The 26,963-nt window shown below is 49.5% G+C and overlaps 1 protein-coding gene across 5 annotated transcripts in view; it reads left to right on the top strand.

The window, feature by feature from the left end:
* The window catches only part of TRAK1 (trafficking kinesin protein 1), a 104,699-nt gene extending 82,440 nt beyond the window's left edge, over positions 1-22,259 (top strand). For 3 of the 5 annotated variants that reach the window (XM_079932979.1, XM_079932978.1, XM_079932982.1), the window contains 3 exons: positions 6,066-6,401; positions 16,186-16,288; positions 19,427-22,259. In XM_079932979.1, the coding sequence (XP_079789105.1) occupies positions 6,066-6,401; positions 16,186-16,288; positions 19,427-20,225 (1,238 nt within the window). In that variant the 3' untranslated portion in view covers positions 20,226-22,259. The remainder of the gene's footprint in view (positions 1-6,065; positions 6,402-16,185; positions 16,289-19,426) is intronic. The other 2 variants (XM_079932981.1, XM_079932980.1) reach the window with 1 other exon arrangement.
* The last annotated feature ends 4,704 nt before the right edge of the window (positions 22,260-26,963 follow it).

Below are 26,963 nucleotides of genomic sequence, written 5' to 3'. Positions count from 1 at the left end.
AGCTGGCAACCTCTGTAACGCCTACTCCTTTTTCTTCCGAGATAGCCACCCGCGCTGCTGGTTTGAGTTCCTCTAAGTGCCCAGGCCTCCACCTCTCCCGGTGCAGGTTTGGAAATGCACACACAGGCAGCCCAGACTAACCTCCAACACAGCCAAAGAAAAGAAAACGTGTTGGCGCCGGTTTTCCTAGTTCTCTTTCTCTTGCATTTAGGACCTTAGAAGTACAAATCTTTTGGGGAGGCAGAGGCGCTCCTAACATCCTCAGAGGTTAATCAGGACATGCCTGGAGGTGTGAGAAGTGTAGCCAATTGATGCTTTGACTTCTCAAAAAATTTGGTGTCAGGGAGGGGGTGTGCAAAGCAAACGCTGTTAAGTTGTTTTTTTCAATAACCAGGTGAACGCGGTTTGCTATTTGTTGACTCACATGTTCCGCTTTGGTCTTCAAATAAAGGGGGTGTGGCTTTCCGCAGATGCAGTGTTCTGAGCAAGGCTTGTAGACCTCCACAATTTGGGGGCCGGGAAGGGGGTGGCTGTGGGAGCGAGTGAGTCCTGTCCCTCTTTAAGCCTACCTTTTCCAGGGGCAATTCACTTTCTAGTGTCATGGACACCCTAGATGATTAACCCCATGGAAAAACTCCCCTTTTTTCCTTCTTTTTGCTTTAGGCATTATAACATGTGTTCCCCTTACCTACCGCTACCCTGCTGAGAGCCACTAAGTGCTTGTAATTTTCTTTTTTTTTCTTCTTTAGTTTGGAAACCCAAGAGAGTTTGAGAAGGTATTTCAGAATTCTACTATGTATCTAACGCAAAACCAAATCAGAATTTCTGTAAGGCAGAATTTCTCACCTTTTTTTTTATTACCCTCTTTAAGAAGCCATTTTAGACATGAATTCCCAATCCCTCCCCCCCAGAAAAGTTAATGCCATAGATATATGTGTTATATGTGTATCTGTGCCTAAAGAGAGTACAGTTATTCACCCCAGAAGACCCAGTTTTCAGCCCTGGGGGGCAGTATCACCCCTGTTAGGATGCATGCCGTAAGATGAGGTTGTACTTGTAAAAGACCCAAGAAATGCTGGGTGCCATAATTCTCCAAAGGAAGGAAGAGGGTGGGCGAACATTCTTTTTTCATAATTACTTTTTAATTGTATAATTTAGGTCCTTCTTAGATTTCAGAAGAGGGATGGCTCATCCTTTTTTTAACTGTTTATTCAGTTGTAAGCTTGGTGATTGTTTTCTGATCCATAATTATGTCTGTTTTTCTTTCAATAAAATCTTCCATTTCTGCAATTTTACTTTTTGCCTTTCTTTTCTTTTTTCTCCTTTGTCTCTCAGAGGTCATTGGAATTTATCATCTCTATCTTGTCTGCTTTCTATATTTTACTTTGTGTTTCATTAGATCATCTAAGGATATGTTTTTGGATTCATTTTCCAAGCATTTTGTAGGAAGAGATTTTTTTTAAAGTTATTTTGACCAGTTCATCCTTTTCTCTTTTAATCTTGTGACGTAGATAGCAGGAGTTTTGTGATAAATTAATAGAATAAGAGGAAATCCCATTAGCTTTGCAAGATAAATTTCAACTCTAGTACCCTGCTCACCAGGAACCCATATCACTACCATTAAAAAGTCATGTCTTATCACTATGGGCTGTAAGGTATCCTCATGATAGAGATCTGTCCCTCTGGCTCCATTTTGTAGTGCTCTGACTTCTTAGTTGTTTAAAATACAACCAATATTTTTTTTCTTCCTCTCCTCTACAATTACTTCTGTGTTACCATGTTTAATTTGATATGGTGAAGTGCTGACATGGAAGTCTGCCTGATGCTGGGTTCATTACAGCTCTAACTGTGGTGTTGGATAAGTTACTTTACCTTTTTGAGTCCTGTTTCCCTTATTGTGAAATAGGGCTCACATCTGCCACACAAGATTGTGTCAAGGAATAAATGTGATGTGTTTTTATCGTGCCCAGCATCTGTTAGGTGCTTATTAACTTGTAGGCTCCTTGAACTTGCCCCTATTCCAGTAATTCAGATATAAGGGCTAGCCTTACCAGTGTTGAGACCTGGACCAGTATTTTGCTGGGGCCAGTGTTCTTACATCCTTTTCCACTGCCACCAAGAAGCTGATAGGATTCCCATGCTCTCCAGTGGCCCAGGTAAATGTACCTGTGGTGAGGCCCCTGGAGAATGTTGGCTGGGATCATAGCAGATAGCCAATCTGTGTCGTCCATCTGTGTCTCCCTTACCTATTTAATTAATCTTGCTATCTGCTCATTGGTGTCAGCCAAAATAACTGGGCTAGGTGTTTAAGAATGCTAGCACTCTTGTCTCTTCATCTTATCTTACACGTTTTAAGCAGGTAAAGGACAAACAAAATATTCAAACTAGAAAGAGATATATCGGCATTAAAAGGATGAATCAGGCAGTATTTTCCCCTCTATTTTGCTCTTCCTTTCTGATTGATTATAACCAGATAGTATTTCCAAATATAAACAAGTTAATATGTAATTAGGGAAAAGCATACACTTCCAAGCTGTACATTATCCAGCAGGTTTAGTTCTAACTTTTAAGCCCTAGGTGCTCTGCTGACATACATGGATTTAGTTTTCTTCTCCTTTGGTGACATGAAAACCTTTTAGTTAGAACAGTGGGGTGTGGAAAGAAAGCAAACAGAAGGAAAGGGGCAGTGACCGTAATTACGTTTCTGCGCTGTCCACGCCCTGCTCCATAGACCATCCTGGTGCCAACTAGGAACATGAAGGTTCCCCTCTTTGCCTGCCTGACCCCAGCTTCATTCTCATGTGGGTGGGAGAAGGTGATGGTAATGGGAGGTAGCTAATAGTACAGCAATCCTCCTGCTTTGTGCTTGACAAATAAAGGAGGCCAGGAGGGGTGGGCACGGGAGGTGGTGGGGAGCCGGGGAAACGGGATAGGAAAGAGACAACAAAGGCTCTGAATAAGGCAGAACCCCTCACACTCCACCTCCCATCCACTGCCACGCCTGGACCACCACGTTTGCTCAGGCCCTCAGAACCAGTCAGGAGTGGAGATGGTCCATGAGCTCCCTGCATGGCATAACTCACATGACAGTCAAGTTTGCAGAGGTTTTCACCAATGGTCACTTTTGTAGAATAGAAAACACCTGTTTGAGAATTAGAACACCGTTCACGTGTGTTACTGACCTGAGTTCTGAGGCTCACATTATGTGAGGCCTTCTCAGTGCTGTCTGAGAGGTGGTGTTTATGGTAAGAGGCTGGGCACTGGAGCCAGCCTGGGTTTAAAGCCTGGCTCTGCAGCCTCTGGCAAGTCACTTTACCTCCGTGCGCCCGGTTTCCTCATCTGTAACGTGAGGATGGCAGGGTTATCCTGATGACTGAGTCAGTAAGTGTAGGCGTCTTAGAAGAGAGCCTGGCCCTCCGTGCTCAGTAAAGGTTGGCTATTCCATGAGTAAAGGAGGCCTGAGGCGTGGGGTAAAAAGGCACGTGTTATGCATCTTTCCGCATAACCTTTCCATTGTAATCTCACTAGATTTCCTTGCTCTGCATTTTCAGGGAATGCAAAAAACTCCGTGTACTTCTGTAGCCTCTTTAACTCCAAATAGCAACTCTCTGTAGCCTCATTTCTCTCTCGGACTCATGCATGGGGTGGGGAGAGGTGGGGCAGCCTGTTAAACAGATAGAGAATGGAGGCCCACAGGACTCTTTTCCGGGCCCAGACCTCCAGCCTCAATGAGTTCTTTCCCGGTGCGTTGTAAACATCTAGAACCCCCTTCAGAAGGATGAGGAGATCTGCCAGTTCCTTGACATGGTTCTTCACTTTCCATTGTGTTGACTTTCCCTTTAGTCCCCTTCGCAGTGTGGCCATGGCCACATTGCATCTGGGGATTTCTCATCTTCCTTCTAAGACCTGGATGCGCCGCCCCAAGCTGGGTGTCGTATTGCCTTGTTTAAAATTTCTCCCCAGTGCAGTTTTGTTGCCAGGAATGTGGACATGTGAACAGTGAACACACAAACCGGGGGCCCATTTTGGACTATTATGCGTGGAGGTCCCCAGGAGTGGCAGGAGAAACCCCACTGGTGGGAGAGTGTGCATCTCCTGGCAGGCCCTGGACGCCCACGGGGAAGCTGCCCTGCCCGCCATTTATTCCTCCATATTCTCACTGAGCCCAGGTTCCTGGCTAGTTTTCAGTCCTACGGTTTGAGGAGGGAGGCAGGATGAGTTTACAGAAAGAACTGGGCCTTTAGCACTGAACCCTGGCTATGCTGCCGCTAACTCAGTGACTCTGGAAGTTACGTAACTTCAGTGAACCTCTGTCTGTGAGGTGTGGGTAATAATACTTAACCTTGCAGGGCGATTTTGAGGAGTGAGTCTAGGTGATAACATGTAAACCAAACTGCCCTGCTGGTACGCCTCCATACAGGGTAGCTTGTTAAAAAATAGTGCCGTGGCACCTGGGACTCAGGATCCCACGCACAGGTTTGTTTCATTATATGTACCTTGCATCTCTTTTCTTTTTTGCATTTAGAGTACTTTCTAGTTATATTCAATAGGTTGGGGTTACGTAGATTGCTATCGTACTTGGGACACTTAAAACCGGGAGAGACACCTAAGTGTGTACAGTTTTTTCTCTTTTAAGTGGATTTGAAATTGCCCATTTGCAAAATCCTTTCAAGACTCCTCGGCCGAGACTGCCCCATGAAGAGTTATTTCCCAGCAGTGTTTTGGAGGCAGTGCACTCACTGGGCACAGGGGAGGGTCGGGGAGTTCAGTTACGTTCCTGGACCACTTCCTGACCCCACTGCCTGCTTGCCTGCCTTTCACTTCTCTTTCATCTTGACTCCTGAGCTGCTGGCCCCTGGCATCCCTGGTTCCGCTTTCTGACGTTCCCCAGGGCATCCTGGTAGTCGGGAGGGATTCTTGCCCTCCCAACAGAGGATGCCCTCGGGAAACCAACAGTGAGTGTCTGGGAGTTCATTGAGAACTGTTCTCAAAGTCTCTCTGTTGAGCGTGGAATGTTATTGGTGTGGCTAGCTTCTTCATCTGTGGAATGGGGATAGAATGCCCACGGGCGGGGCACCCACAGTACCAGGGCCATGTGAGGGGTATTAAGTGTCCTAAGGGGGAGAAGGTTTGCTCTAGCAGATGGGTTGGGCAGAATCCCGGCACAGAGTAACATGCTAAAGGTTCTGAGATGTAGTGCCTCAGTAAATACACTTCTTAACCGAAGTTTCCTAAGCAGACTTGGTCTTGGAACACCTCTCTTTGGGAGCACCGGGTTTACCTTCCAGGTCCTCAAGGACGCACTCCGGTGTTATTACAGACCTTGTTTGGTGTCATCCGAGTCCCAGGCTCTGGTGTCAGCCAGGAGATGGGCTCCTCTGCTTCAGACCTCTGTGTGGACTTATGTGTTCTTAAATCACGTCTCTTTAAGCCAGTTCCCACTCCCCAAAGCCTGCAGCCTGTCAGGCTTATTGGCGGAATACAGAAAACCTAGGTAAAGGAGGTAACGGCCGTGCCCACCACTTCTCTGTGTGCTCCTTTAATTTCTTTTTGCTTTCTCTTGTTGTGGGTCCTAGAGTTGGTTTGACATCGTCTTATTCTGCCTCTGCTCTGTCTTCCCTGTTCCCAGCTGTGTGTACTTGGTATAGAATCCATACACATTCCCCCCTCCCACCCCTCTTCTGTGCTTGCCTCGCTTATCTTTTCCTCTTCTATTCCTAAAGTGATTCTGTGTTGGATTTGGGGGTTGACATCAGTTGATTAAAATAAAGAGTTTGTCACCAAACATCCTTGTCACATAGTATGGCGTTCATTTTACTTTGTAAAAAAATTGATTTTCCTCCTTAATTGGTGCCCCTTCCGGGCATGGAAGGGGATTAGCACCTGCTGCACAGCAGGAGGGGCAAGGGAAGCTCAATGGGTGTCCCTACCAGAGTCCACCTGTGGCACCCAGGGCCCCCTGGGGCTCACGCTCCGCACTGGAGGGTGGTGAACAGCCATCCGCTTAGACCCCCGTCCTAACCCTCTCTTCTCCCTGTCACCCCCTCTGCCCTTTCTCCTGCAAGGTTCTGCCACCCTTCACCACTGGCAGCAGTTGGCCCAGCCTCACCTCGGGGGCATCCTGGACCCCCGGCCTGGTGTGGTCACCAAGGGCTTCCGGACGCTGGACGTTGACCTGGATGAAGTGTACTGCCTTAACGACTTCGAAGAAGATGACACAGGTGACCACATTTCCCTCCCGGGCCTAGCTACCTCCACGCCAGTTCAGCACCCAGAGACCTCAGGTGAGAGGTCCCGAGCACGCGTGACTGTCTCAGGCAGCAGAAGTTACCCGAGCCGGCCTCAGGCTTTCCCAGAGGAGATGCAGGAGCCGCCAGCGGCCGAGGAGGAGGAGGGGTCTGGTGAGGGCATCGCGATCACTCCTGTAAACCTGGCATCTCTACCGGAGGCAGAGTTCCGGGCCATTCTCACTTCTGTCCCAAGCGCCATCCGTAGTGGCTCTCTGTCTGTAGCTTCTGCTCGTCTGTGTGGGTGATGATGAAAGCGTTCCCACTGTGCGGTTCCATTTTTTAATAGAGTCTGATGCCTCCTTTTGTAACAGATGGGTGCGGCTCCCTGCCCACCTTGGAGGTGCATGGCCCAGTGGGCTCTTAAAGGGGAGCAGGAAAGGCTGCTAAAAAGAAGTGGATTATTGCCCCCTACCCGCCCCGAGCATCAGCTCCCCCTTCCTGTTCTGGCTCTCTCCCCATGTCTAAAAGGCAGCTTCTCGGGTCCCCTGGTGACTTCCAAACTGAGCTGAGCTGAGTTGGGCAGTTTTAGGGGCAATTATGAGTGCTGGATCGTTCAGAAGGTGAATGAAAGGATCTGTTACCTACACGATGCGTTAAAATTGGAAGAAGCCCAGAAAGTGTTCAGGATTTCAGAGATCACTTCATAGATCAGCCTGTTCCCTTTCCTAACTGCAGTGAAGGCGTATGTGTTTTCTTTCCAGCTTATACATGTGTTCAAAGTAGATTTTTTTTTTTTTTTTTTTTTTGTGGTACGGGGCCCTCTCACTGTCGTGGCCTCTCCCATTGCGGAGCACAGACTCCGGACGCGCAGGCTCAGCAGCCATGGCTCGTGGGCCCAGCCGCTCCGCGGCATGTGGGATCTTCCCGGACTGGGGCACGAACCCGTGTCCCCTGCATCGGCAGGTGGACTCTCAACCACTGCGCCACCAGGGAAGCCCCAAAGCAGATTTTTTTTTTTAAGTGTTTTAGCAATACTCCTTAATCCAGCAAACCCTGAGAGGATGTCAGTAAGCTTTTTTAGAGAGAGAACTCTAGATGGATCTGGAAAGAGCACTGGCTGATCTCTGTGCCCACCTCCCTCCACCCCAATATTAAAGATATGACCATGAGGTTGCAGAATGACACATCCTAGGCCTCACTGGGATGAAAAGCTTTGTGCCCAGGGCCCTGGCATCACAGGGTCACGTGGTTTACTATTTACCCCAGACTTCCTGGACCCCCTGGCTGCTTGAGCTGAGGGGAGAGACCCAGAAAAAGATGAATTAACCCAATGTCGTCATCCTCATGACATTCCCAAGCCACCAGATTTGAGGAGAGGCCGTTCATCTTTGTGACTGATAATTTTCGTTCCTGAGAGGTGCAACACCCCCCATAGAGTACAGGGCAGGAGAGAGCTGAGGTTCATGGTGGTGTCTCCCATCCCCTGGCTAAGTTCACACACCTCTGGCCAAGGAACTTTTCTTTTTTCTTTGACATAAACTTTAGACGTATCATCAAGTAAAAAGGATAATTTAGCACCTGGGTTTATTTATGTCTTATTTTAATTTTTAGCCACTGAGTTACCAGGTTAAGCTTGCAAGGGAATGAAAATGCACATTATCTAGGGTCTTCTCACTTAAGAAAAGGAACCCTTTTCCCTCCGGTACTGTTACCTCCCTGTGTCATCGGCACTGGTGCCCCTCTGGAAGGCAGACCGTGGTACAGGAGACACTGTGTCTGCTAATTTTGTGGCTGAAGGGGCAGGCATCGTGTTGAGTGTGGTGACCCCTCCCTGCAGCCTTGCAGGTGGATTAGAAGGTGAATCCTGTAAATTTAAAGAAGCACCATTCGGTTTCTCTTGGAGAAGTTGTAGAGAAGGACTAAAGCTTATCAATTCAGCTAAGAATATCTCTCTGAGGACAGAGGGAGCAAGGGGACCAGTTATGAGGAGCTAAGTCCTAACCACTTTCCTTACCACACACAAAGGCGTATCCATTGCTTCTTCCCACCTTCCTCAAACCTGCAGCAAATCCATCCCAGCAACTTGGAGGAGAGGCACACAGACGTACAGTGGAAACTACAGAGGAGTCACAATGGTAGTGTGCAACCAGAAAGAATTATATAGATCGCTGAAGGTAATTTAGGGAAGGTCTGATCATCTCGGCAAAGGTTCTTTCGAGCTTATTTTCTGGGTAAGACTTGATAAAAGCTCAGTGCAGGAGGGAAAGACATGGACAACGATCTGGCTCTTTTTTCCCTGTGGGGAATGACAGAACCACTTTGATTCTAGGAATGTAAGAAGCACGTCACTCTACATACATCATCCCAGGGACCCTGAGTGGCATTACGCACACAATCTTGGAGTCACAGGCAGACAGATAAGTTTCATTGGGAAAGCCTGGGGCTTCCTCTGTCTTGGAATTTGTACCGCCTGCTGGCCTGGTTCCTGCCTTGGTCTGCCCTTTCCTGTTGCCAAACAGCACAGTTCCAGGAGCTGCCATCTGCCTGGCAAGACTTAGTAGGGAGAACCTTTGAAGACAGAAGGTGATTAACCTTTCTTTTTTAACAACTGGTATTATGGGAGGAAATTGGGAAAACTTGTATATTAGGCACTTTTGTCTAGAGCCTGCTCTCATGGAGAAAACATTTTGAGTACTGAAAAATATTTATTAATATATTTTAATGTATTATTGTGTCATTATTTGATTTTTATAATCCCATGTCTTTAAAGAGGATAAATCCTTGTTATATTTGTAAATAATTTAGATGATTAAAATGGACTATGTAAAACAATTTTTAGATTACAGTTTTACTTTATTTCAGTCATATATTTTATGTTTTAAGTCGTATAGAAAGTGCACTTTTATCAGAAATAGACATAATCTCGTACTGCCAGTGTTCTGAATGTTAGGTATTTATGTGTAGAGAAGAGGCTGCGTGTGGTAAAGGATTAAGGTCCGAGTTTAAAGTCACACCGTTAGGTCAGCAGATGGTTGGATGGACAGTCCAGGTGAATTATCGTGGATGCCTTGATTCTTAAAGGAGAGACAGAGGCATAGAAGAAAGCAAAGGTCAGTTTACTTAATGCTTATACACATGGAGACCATTTCCAGTGGGAGAAATATCTTAAAACAGGCTCCGATAAATCATGGCAGCCTATCTGGCAGTGGTGCCGCAGTGGAGCTGTGTGTCATTTTTGAGGCTGAGCGTTGAAGGCAAAAATCACATTTGGTCAAAAGTGCCCTTGAAAATCCCTGAAGCTGCAGCGCTTGGGCCCCCAGAAGCAAAAGCCAGGAACTAGCTTCTTTTGTAGCTTGCTTATTTGATACGCAGGTCCAGGCTCTGTTCAGGAGAGGTTACGTGAAGAGAAGGGAACAGCTGGTGGATGAAAGGAGGCAGACAGAAAGCTCGAGGAACTGAGTATCACTCCAGCCTCCTCTGGGGCAGGGGCTGGTGTGAGCAAAGCCCCGGGTGGGCATCCTGTCGCACTGTCAGTCCCACTGCAGAAGCAGGACCCAAAGGGGCTTGTGAGGGAACGTTGGCCGTGAGGACCTGATGAATGTAGAAGGGAAAGTCTGATACATTCGATTCACAGACCCTCTGGGAAGGTTCCTTCTTATCTCCACCCAGGGAGTTGACAAAGAGATCCCACTCTAATGAGAAGACTTTTCAACCCCACCCTGCTGTGTAGCAGTGACAGGAGTTTGGTTATTACGGACAAAGCTGGGGTCTGCTCTCACCCTCCTGTGTTAGGAGATGCTGAGGAAGCCCTGTGCTCTTGCATCAAAATGTATAGTAAACCAGAACCAGGCCAGTGCAGCCCAAAGTGAGAAATGAATGAAGAATCACATAATTGACTCGTCCCAAACAGCACGGAGTCAACCCTGCTTAACATTTCCAGCACAAGCCCGCTTGCTGGAGTCGCTTTTTCTATGGAACCTCACCTCTGAAAACCATACGAGGGCACTGCCGTGCTCCAAGGGGCACCCACTTGGATTGTTGAATGGGCGTTTGTTTGCACAATGCCTCTTCTGAAGCGGAGGGCCCTTGAGGTAGCACGTGGGTGCGGGTTGAGGTTCCGGTGAGTTGTCCAGTTGCGCCGCCTATTGACGCACGGGAGAAGTACGCTCTTGAACAGGCTCTGGTAGCACTAGCTGGATGATGGACTTGCGGCCGCTTAGCCAGGCCCGCTCCCCGCACCTGTTGGTGTTTGCCACAGGACGGACATGAAGGCAGAGGGCGCAGGGTCCAGCTTTGTTGGCATCCGAAGAATCCAAAGAGACTCTTGCGTTTGCCCTTTTGATATTTTAACGGCGTTCTAAAAAGTGATTTGGGGACCTTCCTGGTGGTCCAGTGGTAAAGAATCCACCCTGCAATGGAGGGGACATGGGTTCGATCCCTGGTCAGGGAACTAAGATCCCACATGCCACGGGGCAACTAAGCTGGCGTGCCACAACTACTGAGTTCACGCGCCTCAGCTAGAGCCTGCGTGCCGCAAACTACAGAGCCCATGTGCTCTGGAACCGGCGGGCCACAGCTACAGAGCCCATGCACCCTGGAGCCTGCACGCCACAACTAAAGAAGAGAAAACCTACACGCCACAACTAGAGAGAAGCCCGGGCACCACAATTAAGATGCTGCATGCCTCAACAATGATCCTGCGTGCTGCAACTAAGACCTGCCGCAGGCAAAAATATATCTTTTTTTTTTTTTAAGTCATTTTATCTCCTGAAGATACCCCAAGGGCCACCTGAGGGAATTTCTGGTCCTCTCTTTGCCATTCCGTGAGATTGTTCCTCTGTTAAGTCGCTTTTTAGATGAAACAGAGTAGACAGCTTGGTGTAGGGGGACAAGTAGACTTCTTATTTTTAAAAATTTTGCAGGAAACACAAGTTGTACAGAAACCAGGAAGAGATCTTGTGATGTGGTTCACAATCTCTGTGCTAGAAACCTCCCCAGTGCCTATGGGCTGGATGTCTGCATCGGGGACTCAGGGGTCCCTAGAGCTGCAGGACCAGACAGGGGCTGTATAAAAGAAATGCTTAAGAAGCAGAGAAAAAGAGTCACAGGCCCATGTTAAGCCTGGAACTAAGGGCTTAAAAATGTCATCTTGTAATACTGTGTAGTTTAATATCACTTTTATTTTTTTATTTATTTATTTTTTTTGCGGTATGTAGGCCTCTCACTGTTGTGGCCTCTCCCGTTGCGGAGCAAAGGCACCAGACGCGCGGGCCCAGCGGCCATGGCTCACGGGCCCAGCAGCTCCGCGACATGTGGGATCCTCCCAGACCGGGGCACGAACCCGTGTCCCCTGCATCGGCAGGCGGACTCTCAACCACTGCGCCACCAGGGAAGCCCTCACTTTTATTTTTAAAAAAAGAAAAGAAGCTGTACTGCTGTATCTGAAACTGCCCTTGATTCCCTACCCCCCCAGAGACAAACACTTGTTAAAGCCACATTAATCCGAAACAGCATTTATGTAAATGATGAAGCACACGGCAAACAAAGGTTTTATGGAGTTTTTCCCACATGGACTCATCATAGAACTTTTTTTTCCAGAAAAATTCACATGCAGAGTTATATAAAGAAGTGATAGAAAAAGTCTTTAGAGCATTTTTCTATGCCCTGAGAGTTTAGTTTTTTAGGAAGAATTCTAAAACATTGCTTTAAAAAAAAAAAAAGGGCATGTAGCTGACAGGCAAAGATACGCGTCCCACCTCCACTGTGGTTACTCCTTGAGCAAAAACGACAAAGTCATTAGAAGCTGGTAAAAAGATGAAAAAAAAAAAGTGCTGATGTTTGCAGGGCTTTCAAGCCATGCCTTTAAGCTGGATGGACAATGCTTTTACTTTCAATAGGTTTGTTTTTTCTTGGACAGAAAAGGTCGGCCGGTGGATGCCACTGTTGCTGTGGTGGCAGCTACTAGAATTAAAGGAGGTGGGGGGAGTGTGTGTGTGTGTGTGTGTGTGTGTGTGTGTGTGTGTGTTGGTGAATGAGTTTATAGAAATGGCAGAGCAGATCCAAGTCGTGTGATGGTAGCTTCACGCGACATGTTCAAATGAAGAAAAGGGGAAAAAGGTCAAGGCATTTTGTTTATTTTACACAAGTTGGCCACTTCCTATGAAGAGAGGGAAAAGAATCTGGAAGGCTCTCAGTATGTCACAAAGATAAAACCCCTTTTTCCAAGATTTTGGGATGGGTTTGTCATTTTAAAGAAAATATTTTAATAAGTTACTTCTGTAAGCCAAAAAATAGCTTGGATGTGTAGCATGGCCAGCATTCTTCTGTCCTCAGAGATCCCCTTGGAAGCCGTGTGTGTGTGTGTGTGTGTGTGTGTGTGTGTGTGTGGGTCCCAGCTCCCCATAGAGTTCAGTAGGTGCAGCTGCGTCCTGACAGCTGTGTGGGTTCCCGGGAGGGTTCTTTTAAGGACGATGCTACGATGGCCTTTAGAGAGAGAAGTTTCTGGTCTCCCCGGCACATTCCCAGCCTGGCCTTCCCTGTGGGTGGGGGAAGGAAAGCATCGTTCCAATTGACCGACATGTATGAGCTCGTGTGAACAGATCTCATCACGTGGACGGCCAGGCTGCAAAGCCCGGTCACCCTGCAGGTCCCTGCCGGTATACCCAACCTTATCCGTGTTTCTTTCCTCTTCTCACCATTGGATCCCTGGGCTGTGAGGAGAGCACTGGGCTTTCCTGCCCATCTTCCCTGGAGACCCGAGCCTTCCCCCAAGCAGCAGTCAACCTGGTCTGGGTAGCGCACTTGCAGATAATCCCCAGCGTGGGCTTCAGGGCATCCAAGAAGGAAGCCCCAACTCACTGGAGACTCAGGGCTGGGCCAGGGCTCCCTCTCGACTGGCTGCGGCAGCAAGGTCCCAAGCACCCAATGTTCCAGTCCGTACCAGGCACCATGTGCCCCCAGAGGAGCACAGCCAGTCAGAGCCATTTACCAAGTGCACCTGCTCTGGGCAGAAAGCACACCAGGGTCGGTCAGAGTGCAGGTGGGCAGGGGCACTGTCCTCCTTATACAGCCCTCCGAGACCCCACCTCGGCTGCAGGGTGTGTGCTTGCGTGGCACATTTTAAAGAACAAAAAATCTACACGGTAGCTACCTGTAGGCAGTTCACCAACGTAGACGGTCTTGAATAATCAAGGATTAATTAAGTTTAAAGGTTCTCTTTGACAGATGAGAATTTTGTACCAGTTTCAGAACCCACGGCGGGAGGAACAAAGAAAAATAATAAAGGTTAGGGTCTTTTGAGGGGGTGAAATGCAAGTTCATTCCTAAATAAAATACTTGATGAAAGTACTTGTCAGTGTTAACACTTTTGGCTCACAGCACTGCAGTCCTCCAGTCAGACCGAGAAAAGGAATGAGGATTTAAGTAGGAAGTCAGAACATTAAATCCAAAACCCCTGTCCTTGGAGGCCCCAGGCGAGCAGCATGCGGTCAACCCACAGCACCTAAGGCAGGGCTTTGGGGTGCAGTGGTGACTGCAGTAGTGAGCGCTCCCACTGAGCCCCTGCTCCCTGCCTAGAGGACTCTGTCAGTGCCTCTTGCTTTGGGAATTTGCTCTCTCCTGTTCACAGAACTGTAGGAATCAGCCCCCAGCAGCTCAAGGAGCCTCGGGTGACTCACTGTCTCTGTGTTGTGTCCCAAGGAAGGGAGATGCTGCAGCGGCCCGGTGGGCAGTGGTGACTCGGAGAGCTGGCCGGTCCAGGCGTCCCAGTGGTATTGCGGAGGGGCCGAACCTCTGGCTTTGGCACTTTTGATCCTTGTTGTTGATTTTCCTTGGTCTTCTAAAGCTGTCCATCGCTTCTGGGGAATGATGACCTCTGAATTTTAGCAGCCTTTTCCTATTCCCAAAACCCATTTGCAATAAGATGGGTTTTGCTTCTGCTGATGCAACTGTCTCTCTAAAATGTCCATCTCACACTAACTGTTGCGATTGAAGATCGGATATGTAATGGGGTGGAGAAAGTGAACATGTGTGACCTTTTGATTTGATATTCTGGCCATGTATTTATTTAAATGGGGTACACTTCTAAGTTTAAATCAAGCCTTGCTTTTGTTTGATTTTTTAAAAAAATGTTCTCTCTCTTTCAACTGTTCTGTCTTAATTACTTCTACTTACTGCACTTTTCTTTCCTCCCTCCCAAATAACCCCTCACGCCTGTTATTCGGAATGCTTTTCTCAGGTTTTTTGTTGCTTTTGCTTCTAGACCTTATTGCAATCAGAGAATCGTGATTGGTTGGTTGCCTTTTCTTCATAGCTTCTAACATTTTTGTTTTGCTTGCAGTCATTTCTCAATTATCTGAGTTCCTAAACCATTACTTTTTTGCTTGAGAAACAAAGATGCATAAAGGCTATTTTTACGTGTGTTTTCCACCCCCCTCCTGCTTTGCCTGGAGCTCCCAGTGACTGAGAGTTTGCTCTTGTGGCCGTGGTGCTGGCTGCCATGCCAGGGGCCACGGGAGCCTTCCTTGACAAAAAGACATGGATTGGACCACAATAATCAGGGGAAACCAGCCTTGCGTAGCTCCTGAGTCACCGCCACCATTTTTGTGCCTTGGCTGTGTCCTGCCTGCCTTCAATTTGCGTGTCTCCAATATGTTTTTGTTCGTTTGTTTCATCTGGGTTCTAGTTTTTTCTTTTCTTTTCTTTTTGTTTTAAGATACAATCACCCGTGTGTGGATCTGTAGGTTCGGGGCACCGATCTCTTCTGGTTTGTTTTCCTTTTCCTTTTTGTCAAATCCGAGAGAAAACTTGCCATAAAGAGCTAGAAGATTCTAGTTCCAGCCTTTCGAATCTTCAGCGTGCTCATGGCCTCCGATATCCTAATCCGTTGTCTCCCAAGGAGGTCTCTGGGGGCTGAGAGGCTGCAGGGGTGGAGTGGGTGGGGAGGGGGGGCCGACCCAGACCTCACCTTGCATGCTATTGGGAGCAGCATCATTTTTCCTTTTTTTCTCTCTTCTTTTTTTACATTTGAGTTATGAATGAGGATGACCTCTACAATCATGATGTCTCCTGTAGACTCTGTTCCTCCTTATCCCCTGCCGGCTTTCTGGTGCATGGTCCTAACGCTTCTGTGATTTACTTCGCTCCAGATCTTAGTCTTTCAGCTGCCTTAACAACTCTTTGGAGCTTTCAGAGGAAATAAGTTGAGGACGACTTGTTCTGTCTCATTTTCATCAGAAACCAGACATCCTTAGAGATGGCAAGAAAGCAGCCCAGGGGGACTGGTGCTGCTTTGCACCGCTGTGTGTCAGCCCAGCCCAGGTCCTGGGACTTCAGCCCCACGGAGAACCCAGGCCCTGGGACTCCTGCCACGTTGTTGCTGAGGCAGCTGAGGCCCCATCTCCCTCCCTGTCGACCACAGTTAGACAGTAGTGGAGCCAGCTTCCTCAAGCCCCTTTTTGTGTAAACAGAAAAGGGAGCCCGTGAGCCTTGCCCTGTTCCCAGGTGCGAGTGCCCCTCCCTGCCCTGCACCTCTCCCCTCCCCTTGGCAGAGTTTGGCACCTACTTGCCAATGAAAAGAAAAGTAAAGCAACAAAAGAAGGAAGCCGATTTGGACCTCTGAGGAGGGAACCCAAATTTACCCCCAAGGGCCCATTAGCCCTTCAAACTGGATCCACTACTGGCCAAAGAACGCTGATGGGAAACCCTGTCTGGACTGGGTTGGAAGCTGGAATTCGATGCTCTGCACACCAGTGCTCAAAAGTGTGGTTATTTTTGAGGGACCACCTTCGATCCAGAACATTTGCGTTTCACCTTCCTCGCCCAGATCCAGTTCACAAGGTAGCCCATCGCTTCTTGCATCTGTCCAGGGTCATGCGGGATTTTGACTTTTCTCATGGGTGTACTTGGATGCAAGGACTATATTTTGTTCCTCCCTTCCCCCCCCTCCCCGATTTAGCCCACCACCCTGGGAAGTGCATGTCACAGACAAACTCCACCTTCACCTTCACCACCTGTCGCATCCTGCACCCTTCAGACGAGCTCACGCGGGTCACACCAAGGTAAGGGACCCGGCCGGGGGGTGGGCAGGGTGGGGTGAGGTTGAGACACTCCCTGTGAGACTTAACGTTGAGGAAAGCCAAAGTAGAGAGGCTCATTCAAATCTACCCCTAGCCAGTGGAAGCATCTCCCAAGCACTGCAGTCGCCTGTTCTGAGTCCCATCTTTTTTTCTTTCTTTCTTTCTTTTTGAATCAAGACCCCTATTGATTCAGATCCAGCACAGATAGAGAGACCTGGACCCACTTTTAGTTGCTCTTTTATTGGCCGTGGAAGATTCTTACGTCCCTTCTCAACCAGCTGAAGTTTAGGGCACTACCACAGCCCCTAAGGCCAAGTTGTTGGCTTTTTGCCCCGAAGTTTGTCAGTAGAACGTGTTCTTTCACGGAATGGAGTTACTGAGCCCTGTGGTAGCACTTATGCCTCTGGCGATGGCCCCGGGGGCCATGCATCACAGCCACCCTGTAATGACCGAAATGATAAAACTTGAATGGAACCACATGCCCAGCGTGGTCCATTTCCCTTGGGCACCTCCGAGAAGTGATAAGAGTTGGTACCATAGGACGAGAGGACTTGTATGACCTGGGCGGGGGGGGGGGGGGCAGTCTGCTGGCTGGATTTCAGAGCTTCCAGTAAAAGGGAAAATGGTCTCCGCCAACGTGGTAGCGTGACCCCATCAGCTGATTTCTCTGTGGTACGAGGTGGCAGGGTGAGTGGAAGGTAACTTACGGGAGAGAGGCGAGCAGGGCCAGCTCGGAGGGAGCAGCTGCCCCAAGGAGCACCTTCAATGATGAATAATTCTCCGCAGGTCATGTGAGGAGGACGACGAAGCAGCCCCAGGCCCCGTTGAGCTGAGAGCAGATGTAGGGCAGAGAGTGAGCCCGCGGGCGAGGCAGGGGGTGAGAACACCACCAGCAGGGCCCCGTGAAGGAGCTGTGTGTGCACGCGTGGCCGCCACTAACCCACGATGTAGGCGTGGATGTGTCTGATTGTGCCTGGCTAACTCGGCCTTGACAACGGATACCCCTAACCTGTCTAAATGCCCCAGTCACTCCGAGTGCCAGCACTAATGCAGGTCTAACCGAGGTTCTCACCGGAAGGGGACCTCGAAATTTTAGCTTGTCTCTCCGTCTCCCTTCCTGCCTCTGGAGAACCCGGCTTCCCTATCCCTCAGCTTTATGTTTGAAGAGATCGTGTTTAAAACCACTGGACAGAGCTTCGCCCTGGGAGAGGCTGGCATCCTGGTGCCCTTCTGACTGTAGCCGTAGGACGCGGCACCACACTCCTGCCTTCTTCTCTAAGTCCTTCTGGCCTCGTCAGGGATGAAAAAGCCTGAGAAGTCAGTAGTAAGAAAAGGCTTTTTACCTGAGTTTGAAAGAATGGCAGCTTGAAACAAAATAGAGAATCTCCCTAGGAATGGCTCTGTGAACAAGATTTTAAGTCCAGATTTTTGGGGGGCCCTCTATTGCTTGTAGATCAATTTTGTAGAATTCCACCTGTGCCTTTTTTTTTTTTTGCGGCACGCGGGCCTCTCACTGTTGTGGCCTCTCCCGTTGTGGAGCACAGGCTCCAGACGCGCAGACTCAGCAGCCATGGCTCACAGGCCCAGCCGCCCCACGGCATGTGGGATCTTCCCGGACCGGGGCACGAACCCGCGTCCCCTGCATCGGCAGGCGGACTCTCAACCACTGCACCAACAGGGAAGCCCCACCTGTGCCTTTTGAAGAATCCACCTTTTAACCTTAGGAATCTGCTGTGGTTTCTAATCCCATGTTCCTCTGAGTACTCCCGACCCACCAGCATCCCCAGTCCCGAGCTTGTGTGAGACAGGCCTGTTCTGGGTTCCTCACCCTGTGCAGACTGGCCAGTGGTGAGGTCACCTGAGTGTGCAGTCAAGTGATGCCTCCGCTTGTACTTGCCCTTGACCTGTCCCTCCTGCAGGAGGGGGCCCTGCTCCACTCATTCCAAGGACCTGCTCCAGAGCCCATCCCCTTCCTCCCCTTTCCCTAAGTTGGTGCTTTGTCCAAGGTATGTGGCCTGTCCCCTGTCAGGCTGGGGAGAGAGGGCTCTATCCCCCGGCTCCCACGGACCACCCAGCTGCCTGTTCCCGGGGGCACCTGCAGCCCCTGCTGCGTCCTTAGGCAGGTGCCAGGGCAGATCTCATGAGACCGTCAGGAGGGATGTGTTTTCTGTGCCGCTCAGTTGCTTATCCAGCAGCAGCTCAGGGCCTCTGTGCCTGGGTGGCCTCACTCCATCCCTGAAGCAGTTGTTAAAAGTGGATCTCTCCTGGTTTTCAGGCAGACAGCAGTGCATTCCCCGCTGCTGCCCCTCTGTTATACCTTCTGCCCTAACTCCCTCACTGCTGGATACCAGCTTTTGGAACATAGTGGGTCCTCAGTCAGCATGACATGAGTAGACGAATCTTTCCACTTTTCCTTTAGTAACCAGGTTTCATACACCCAGTGGGCCTTTTTCTAGGTGGTTCCATAGATGAAGATCTGATAATACGTGACGTGGCTCGCTCTGTCCCAATAACTCCACTCATCAAGGTGGACTTGGGCACCCACGGGAGAAGGACTAGAGGTCCTAGGGTCCTCCACCGAGATGTCCCACCTGCTTCGGCCATTCCCAGGATAAAGTCCCATATCCCGTAGCCCTGGTTAACGTCTTGCCTCAGGGAAGCGGCTACTGGGAAGGAGGGCAGGAATCTGAGTAAATTTGGTAGGGACAGAAAGCCTCTCTGCTGAAGGCCTTCCTCCCCTTATCTTTGGGGTCACTCAGACTTGTGTTTAAATCCAGGGTCTTCCACTGAGTAGCTGAGTGTGACGTTGAGTAAGTCACCTAAGCTGAGCCTCAGTTCCCTCACCTGCAAAGGGGGCAGTTGTACCCACCCTCTAGGGCTGAAAGAGGGAAATCACATGCAGCTTCCTTAACTTAAACCACGTCCCCACTTCGGGGAATCCATGGCCCCTTTGGTGAGAGGGAAAGCAGACATGGAAAGAGGCACCTGGGGAGCCTGGGCAGGGGGAGTCCCCTTAGCATGTCCCAGGCCTGCGCTGCACCCCTGCAGGCGGCTGGCCACGGACTGCTTCCTTGGTGCTCACGGGCGTTTTCTGACCAATGACCTGTCTTTTCTTATCAGCCTTAACTCGGCCCCGACTCCAGCTTGTGGCAGCAGCAGCCACTTGAAGTCCACGCCGGTGGCCACGCCGTGCACTCCGCGGAGACTGAGCCTGGCCGAATCCTTCACTAACGTCCGTGAGTCCACAACCACCATGAGCACATCCCTGGGGCTGGTGTGGCTGCTGAAGGAGCGGGGCATTTCCGCGGCTGTCTACGACCCCCAGAGCTGGGACAGGGCCGGCCGGGGCTCTCTCCTGCACTCCTACACCCCCAGGATGGCCGTGATCCCCTCCACCCCGCCCAACTCGCCTATGCAGTCGCCCATGTCTTCCCCGCCCTCCTTCGAGTTCAAGTGCACGAGCCCTCCCTACGACAACTTCCTGGCTTCCAAGCCAGCCAGCTCCATCCTGAGGGAGGTGAGGGAGAAGAAGGCTGTCCGGAGCAGCGAAAGCCAGACCGATGTGTCTGTCTCCAACCTTAACCTCGTGGACAAAGTTAGGAGGTTTGGTGTGGCCAAAGTGGTGAACTCGGGGCGAGCCCACGTCCCCACCTTGACTGAGGACCAGGGACCTCTCCTCTGTGGGCCCCCGGGCCCCACGCAGGCCCTTGTCCCCGGAGGCCTGGTACCTGAGGGCCTGCCCCTTGGATGCCCCACTGTCACCAGTGCCATCGGCGGGCTCCAGCTCAACAGTGGCATCCGACGGAACCGCAGCTTCCCCACCATGGTGGGGTCCAGCATGCAGATGAAAGCCCCCGTGACGCTCACCTCGGGCATCTTGATGGGTGCTAAACTCCCCAAACAAACTAGCTTACGGTGAGGCTGGGAGAAGGCCCTTCCCCTAGAGGAAACCAGTCTTGCTCTCCCCTCCCTCCCCTCCCCCTTCACTGCGCACGCTTCCTCTGCTCTCCTCTGCCCATCCCCTCCTGAGCTAGACAAATCAACCTCGTGCCTAATGGGGGCAGAGTGGAGACTCTGTATAATGTGTACATAGGACTTGGAGACCTGTATCTGCCCCGCCCTTCCTTCGAATCCCACGGGAAGCACCCCAGCACCGACATCGCTCTCTTGAGGACTTGGCCCGTGCTGGCCGGGGGCAGGGGCAGCCCGGTGTCTTTCCTCCTTCTTTCCTTTGAGAAGCGTTGAAACCCCCACGTGCGTTCTTATCCCATGGATAGGAAACCAGTGAAGTGGCTGGCTGCCGGAGCCACACATCCTGAGCTGTCACGTAGCACAGTGGCTGTGCCGCCTGGTGTCACTGGGCACCTCGTCTCACCCTCCCTGTAAGAGCGTAAGGGGCCCCCGTCCGCTGCCACGTGCAGCTGCTGTAGCTTTCACGATGGGAGAGCTGTTCTTTCTTTCTTGGGTCCCAGCTTCTTCAAGACCATCACGGCTCGGCCCCAACGGACGGTCGCTTCTTTTCTTGAGCTGTGACTTTTTCTTCTCATGCCTTCAACCTGAATTCATCCCTCCGTGTTTTGTAATCCACCGTCGGGCCAGACGTCTGACCTGAAAGAGAATGTATTTACACTCCTGCTGCCCCGTTTGGCAGCCCCTGTGTGTTCTGTGTGATTTGTTTTCTTTTTCTTTTCTTTTTTTTTAATATATGCAGGGAAGTAATGGTACTAGATGGGAAGTCGCAGTGAATGTTCTCTCTGTGGTTCTGTGACAGCAAAATACAAGTTTCAGACACACCAAGCCGCTCATGAGATAGCAGCTTATTTCTGGGACCCAGTGTCACAACCAAGTTAAGACCAAGGTGATTTTAACAATAGGATCATAAGGAGAGGGGGTTGGGGAAAGGTGGTGGATGAAATTTTGTCAACAGTAAAAGAGAAGAACCATGGCCAGAGGTAACACCAGACTGGTTCACAGAGAAATGAGGCTTTGGCGGTCCTCTCGTTCTGGTCCTTGTCCTGGACCCTAGACTGGTGAGCCTGCTTTCATGTCTGTGGTCTTCTTCTGCAGCCGTTCAATGCCCTCAGAACACGTTTTGCCCTCTTGTTTCAGAACAGAGCGGTCCCCAAAAGCCCTTTGTGTCCTTGTGCCACTTTTTATCCTTAGGAAAAGGTAGAGGTGTTGTGAGAAGAACCATGAACGGACAGGGAGTCTGGTCCCATCGCCGTCACTGACTCAGTTTCAAGCTTTTATTTATTATTTGTGTGTGCTGTATTTTAAACAAACATCTTCTGTCCTCTCCAGCTCGGTCACGGTGCGCCTGCGGCTTTCCAATCCAAGCAGGTCATTTATTTATTCTGATCTGAGGACTGCACTGCGTATCACGGTGCTCTGTGGCCATTTCTTCCAGACATTTATGGAAGGATAGCACCATAGGAAAATGAAATTGTCATTTGCACCCCCCGTTACCCTCCTCCCGCCACCCTTGGCAAAAGACGTATCCTTCAGTTGAGTGAGTGTGACCTTACGTCCACTGAAGATACTTCGAGAAAGTCCCCAGGAGCAAGCTTTGGTCCCATGATTTCATGCTATTTATTCTCTGAACACGAGGGTGTTGGTTAATTGTGTTTTCAACGCTCCTCGCTGTGGTATGTGTGCACTCACTGCAAGGAACTTATATCTTTTTATTTGAATGTATTTTAAAGCCGTAGGTAGAATAGCAAAGGAATATGAAAACCATGGATGGAACGGACCATTTTATGTATTCAGAGAGAGGGGCCACCCATCATCATAAAGGAAATACCCGTGTAAAAATCAACAATTCGGAGGTTGCAGTATTTAGTATAGTTAATAAATGATCAACATTGTGCACCCACTACCAAAAAGTGTGTTGTAATGCATCCAAAATCAACAATTAAATTTTATTTGCTAATGAGTACCAATAAAATAAGTTCAAATGATGGAAAGCACACTGCTATTCTGATTTGTATTTTGTTCTTTTCATTGAGGAGACAATCTCTATGAAAGACTTGAAGGTATGCAGCTCTTGGGGGAACTGAAACGAAAGTCATATACTTCTGTCGTAACCCACCTTTCTTTTAATGTAATACGTTCCCTTAGATAACCTTCCAATCAGAACCCGAAGCTCTTTCTCACTTTTCAGGGCTGCATACTACTCCACCACGTGCACATGCCCACTGTGAATACATACACACCCCCGTGGACCTTTAAGTTAATTCCAAATTTTTGCTCTCACAGCACTGTAACGAAAAAGCCTTGCGTATGTGTAATTTTCCACATACATGAGCATATCTGTAGGATAAATTCCCAGATAGATGTTGCCAAATTGCCCCCCATAGAACTTGTTGGGACTTAAAAACCAAGCACAGTGGAGGATCACCGTATGGAGAACAAAAGGATAAAATAAAATTTTCTGCCACCTTAATATTTGGGAGCAGTGAAATCACACAAGCAAACAGTAGTGGGCGGTGGCGGCATGGATTTCAATCAGGTGCTACCATTTGGTAGTGGTGTGACCTTGGGCAAGCCACTTCTGTTTGGGTCCTCCATTTTTTTAACCTGTAAAATGGGAATAGTAATACACCTTAGGGTTGATGAGCTGAGGGAGATGTGTTTTGAACATCTATGGGACATGGTGATAAGTGATCAGTTTCTCTCATGGAGAAACTGTTAATAAGAGAGGAATGACCCCAAACATGGCATAATAAGGCCTATTTCAACAGAATTGAAATAGGCTGGTGTGAGAGATGGGGTGGCTACGTTGGGCAGTCAGGAAAGGCCTCTCCAAGGAGGTGGCATTTGAGCCAACCGTGTGAGAGCTGGCACACGGGCAACTAGGCAGAGAGAGCAGCTGGTGCAAAGGCCCAAAGGTAGGAAAGCATGTGGTGTGTTTGAGGAACAGAGAGAAGGTCTGCATGGCTGTGTGCCAGTAGAGAGCATGGTTACGGCAGAGAAACCAGTGTCACCAAATGGCCCTTCTGATCCCCATGTTTCCCAGTCACTTTGCAGCGGGCAGGGCACAGGACTAGTTCTGGCCAGTGAGCTGTGAGCAGAGAAAAGTCCATGCATGATTTTCTCTGCTCTTCTCTTGCTCTGAAGCCACATGTTGAAATGATGGCATCACAAGTTGGCAGAGCCACCATTATCCTGGGTCTCTGTGTGGACCAGACTCCCTGCCCTCTAGCATTTGACATATGCTCTGAAGCAGAAACCAACTTTTGTTGTTAAGCCAGTGAGGTTTTGGGGTGCTGCATCAGAATCCCAGGGGGTAGGGTCCAGGTATGTGTTTCACCAAGCCCGGCAAGGGGTCCTGGGGCTCACTAGGCTCTGAGAACCACTGTGCTCGATCAGGCGGAGTTCGGGTGGGAGTCCTGCCGTGGGAGGAGTGGGTTCCCCTCCCCGGTGTCCCCCTATCTCGGGCTCAGGGAGGCCAGACAGCTGTAGCTGTAGCCACCTTGCTTGAAGTGGAGAGAGAGCGTGGGTGGGTTAATCTACCGGCTGGGGCGGGGAAGGCTTTGAGACAAGGTGACCCTGGATCTGGGTTTCCAGGATGGGCAGGATTTGCCAAGTGGGAAGGGCATTCCAAGGGGAGGAGGGATGGGAAAAGGAGCCTGGAATGCATGCTTCTAAGTAGAATGCTGAGTAGAACAGACAATAGAGTTAGAAAAAACACAGTTTTGCAAAACGAACTCATTTAGACAACAGTGGCTGCTAAAACTATTGGGTAAGAATTTGTTAGGTAGCAGGATATTTACATACATGGTACCTTCCCATAGAATGTTTATTAATTTTCAAAGTGCTGGGGAGGTACCTTTGCAGTGGAGAAACCTGTCGGGCAACACTTTAAACAAGTTATCAAACTGAACATGACCCAAATGGGACAAACTGGTATCAGGTACCACTCATGTGTGATGTCCTGGGAAGGACACAGCATTTCTATGCAGCTGTTCCACAAATGCAAAACCTGAATCATGAAGTTGACAAATTGACGAACCCAAATTGAGGGACATTTTATAAAACCATGTACCTGTTCCCTTGAAAAACATCAATGCCATGAAAGAAAGAGGAATTGTTCCAGAATAAAGGGACAACGAATGCAATTCATGATCCCAAATTGGAAAAGATGCTATACAAGAAAAGACTGGGATGATCGGAGAAATTTGAATATTGGGAGTATATTTTAAAATATTGTATTAATATTAAAGTTCCTGAATTCAGTCCTTGTACTCTATGTGAAAGCATGTCCTATTTCCTAGCAGAGACTAGCCAAAGGGTTAAAATAAAGGGGATTGCTGCCTCTCTGCAAGTCACCTTCAGATATTTCTTGCAAAAGCAAATAAGAATTTTTTTTAAAGGAAGGTGCAAGAAAAGGAACCCTCAGAAGGTGGGAAGCACCCTCGTACTATATGTTTTGTAAATACGAAAATGAATGCATTCTTCCGTCTTGTGACTGTGGCAGAGGGTTGCTCGAGGTGGTTTGGTTTTCCCCTCCCTCTTCTATGACGAAATTCCTTCTGTATATCTGAGCCCTGCCCCCTGCCCAGGGAGCTTGACCGGAGGGCACCATGGCCCAAAGGGAAGTTCTCAAAGAGGCAGCTGATGGGACCAGGAAACAAAGATGTCAAAGTCTTGGTTTTTAGTTACGAAGAAAAAAAAGGCTGAGTATCTGTTTTGGCATAGGACAAAAAGATCTGGATAGAAAACCTAGCAGTTTTTCCTTCTACTGCTTACTGCCTCTCCCCCCTGCCCCACTCCATGCCTCCCAGGGCCCAAACAGGTTCACCAAGCTGATGCAGGAAGGAGGGAGCTGCTGCGGCAGCCTTCGCCTTCCCTGTCCCTGAACCAAGTCCAGGGTCCGGGGGAAGCCCCAGATGAGTGTGGGGATCCAAGGACAGGCAAGCTCATTTCCTGGGGGGATTGAGAGAGTGGAGATGTTCCAGAACCCCTGCGCAGCTCCTCACCCCCATCACAGGGCAGTGACCACAGGGAGAGTAGAAGTGGCAGCAAGTGGGTCTCAGTGGAAGGATCCGCAGGAGGTCCCGAAGCGTCTAGCACCAGGCAAATGTGGGACTCACTTCCAAACATTGCCTGGGAGCAGAGGCAGGTATGGCCCGGAGGCTTCCCAACAGGATAAAGGAAGTGGACACGTGCCTACCCCAAGCTCGAATGAGAGCCGGTGCACAGAACTTAGATGCTTCCTGGGGAGAAGTTGGTGGAGGTAGAAAGTTATTCTGAATTACCTGAATTGATTGGGAGATCATAATAGGGGTAAAGTCAAATTTAGAAAAAAATTAATGTTTTGCACGTTTGGAAAACACCATATCCTGGGAGGATTTATTTTCTTTGGCCTGTAGAGGGCACTTGGAGACAGCAGAAGACCTGAAGGAACCTGCCCTGATGATCCAATCCTAAAATCAGGTGGGTGTGCTTTTCCCTGGAAAGTAATTCAAGGCAGGCAGCTGTCCTAGTAGAGACACTGAGGAAAGTCATGAGGCCTGGTCTAAGTTCACCAGGTGAACCCAAGGCAGGCATTCACAGCGAAGGGCATGACATACACACAGGTTTGGGGCATTAGTGAAAAAACTGAGCGTAGAATGGGGAGGAAACCACCTCGAATATCCTCTTGCCACACCCAGGAGACAGAGGAAAGCACTTTTTTTTTTTTTTTTTTTTTTTTTTGTGGCCTCTCCCGTTGCGGAGCACAGGCTCCGGACGCGCAGGCTCAGCGGCCACGGCTCACGGGCCCAGCCGCTCCACAGCACGTGGGATCTTCCCGGACCGGGATCTTCCCGAACCGGATCTTCCCGGACCGGGATCTTCCCGAACCCGTGTCCCTTGCATCGGCAGGCGGACTCTCAACCACTGCGCCACCTGGGAAGCCCGAAATCACCTTTTTAAAATAGTTTACAAAAAAACATTCTATGTTACGGTATTTCCATCTTTTGAAATTAACCCACCCCACTTTTAATACATCTTCCTTTTAAAAATAATCTTTATTCTTTATGATTGAATCCAGAGTTGGAGGAAGTATCTGTTCAAAGAAAGCAAGCAAGACGGGAACCTGGGGAAGCCGCATTCTGAGGGGAGGCACTGCCCTGCCTTAAGGAGCCCGACTTTGAGATGAGACACAGCCCTGCCTCAGGGAGTGCGAATCTAAGGGGAAAAACAGCCCTGCCTTGAGGGAGCTGCATTCTGAGAAGAGATACAGCCCTTCCTCAGGGAGCCCCGCCATGAGGACACACAGCGCTGCTCTCGAAGAGCCATAGTCTGAGGGGGAGATACAGCCCTGCTTCAGAAAGCCCAAGATGAGGGGAGACACAGCTCTCCCTGAGGAAGCCCCAGTCTGCGGGAAGGGACAGCCCCGCCTCAGGAAGCCCCCCTCTGAGGGGAAACACAGCCCTGATTGCAAGGAGCCCAAGTCTGAGTGGAGACACCTCCCTACCTCAGGGAGCTCCACTGTGAGGAAACACAGCCCTGCTCTCCAAGAACCACAGTCTGAGGGGGAGATACAGCCCTCGCTCAGGGAGCCTCACTCTGAGGGGAGACACAGTCCTGACTTCAGGGAGCCCCGATCTGAGGGGAAAAAACAGCCTTGCCTTCAGAGAGGTGCATTCTGAGGGGAGATACAGCCCTTCCTCAG

Source organism: Stenella coeruleoalba (genome assembly GCF_951394435.1).
Source record: "Stenella coeruleoalba genome assembly, chromosome: 10".
NCBI lineage: Eukaryota > Metazoa > Chordata > Mammalia > Artiodactyla > Delphinidae > Stenella > Stenella coeruleoalba.
The sequence above is the reverse complement of the archived record's forward strand: the minus strand, read 5'-3'. Positions and strand labels throughout refer to the sequence as shown.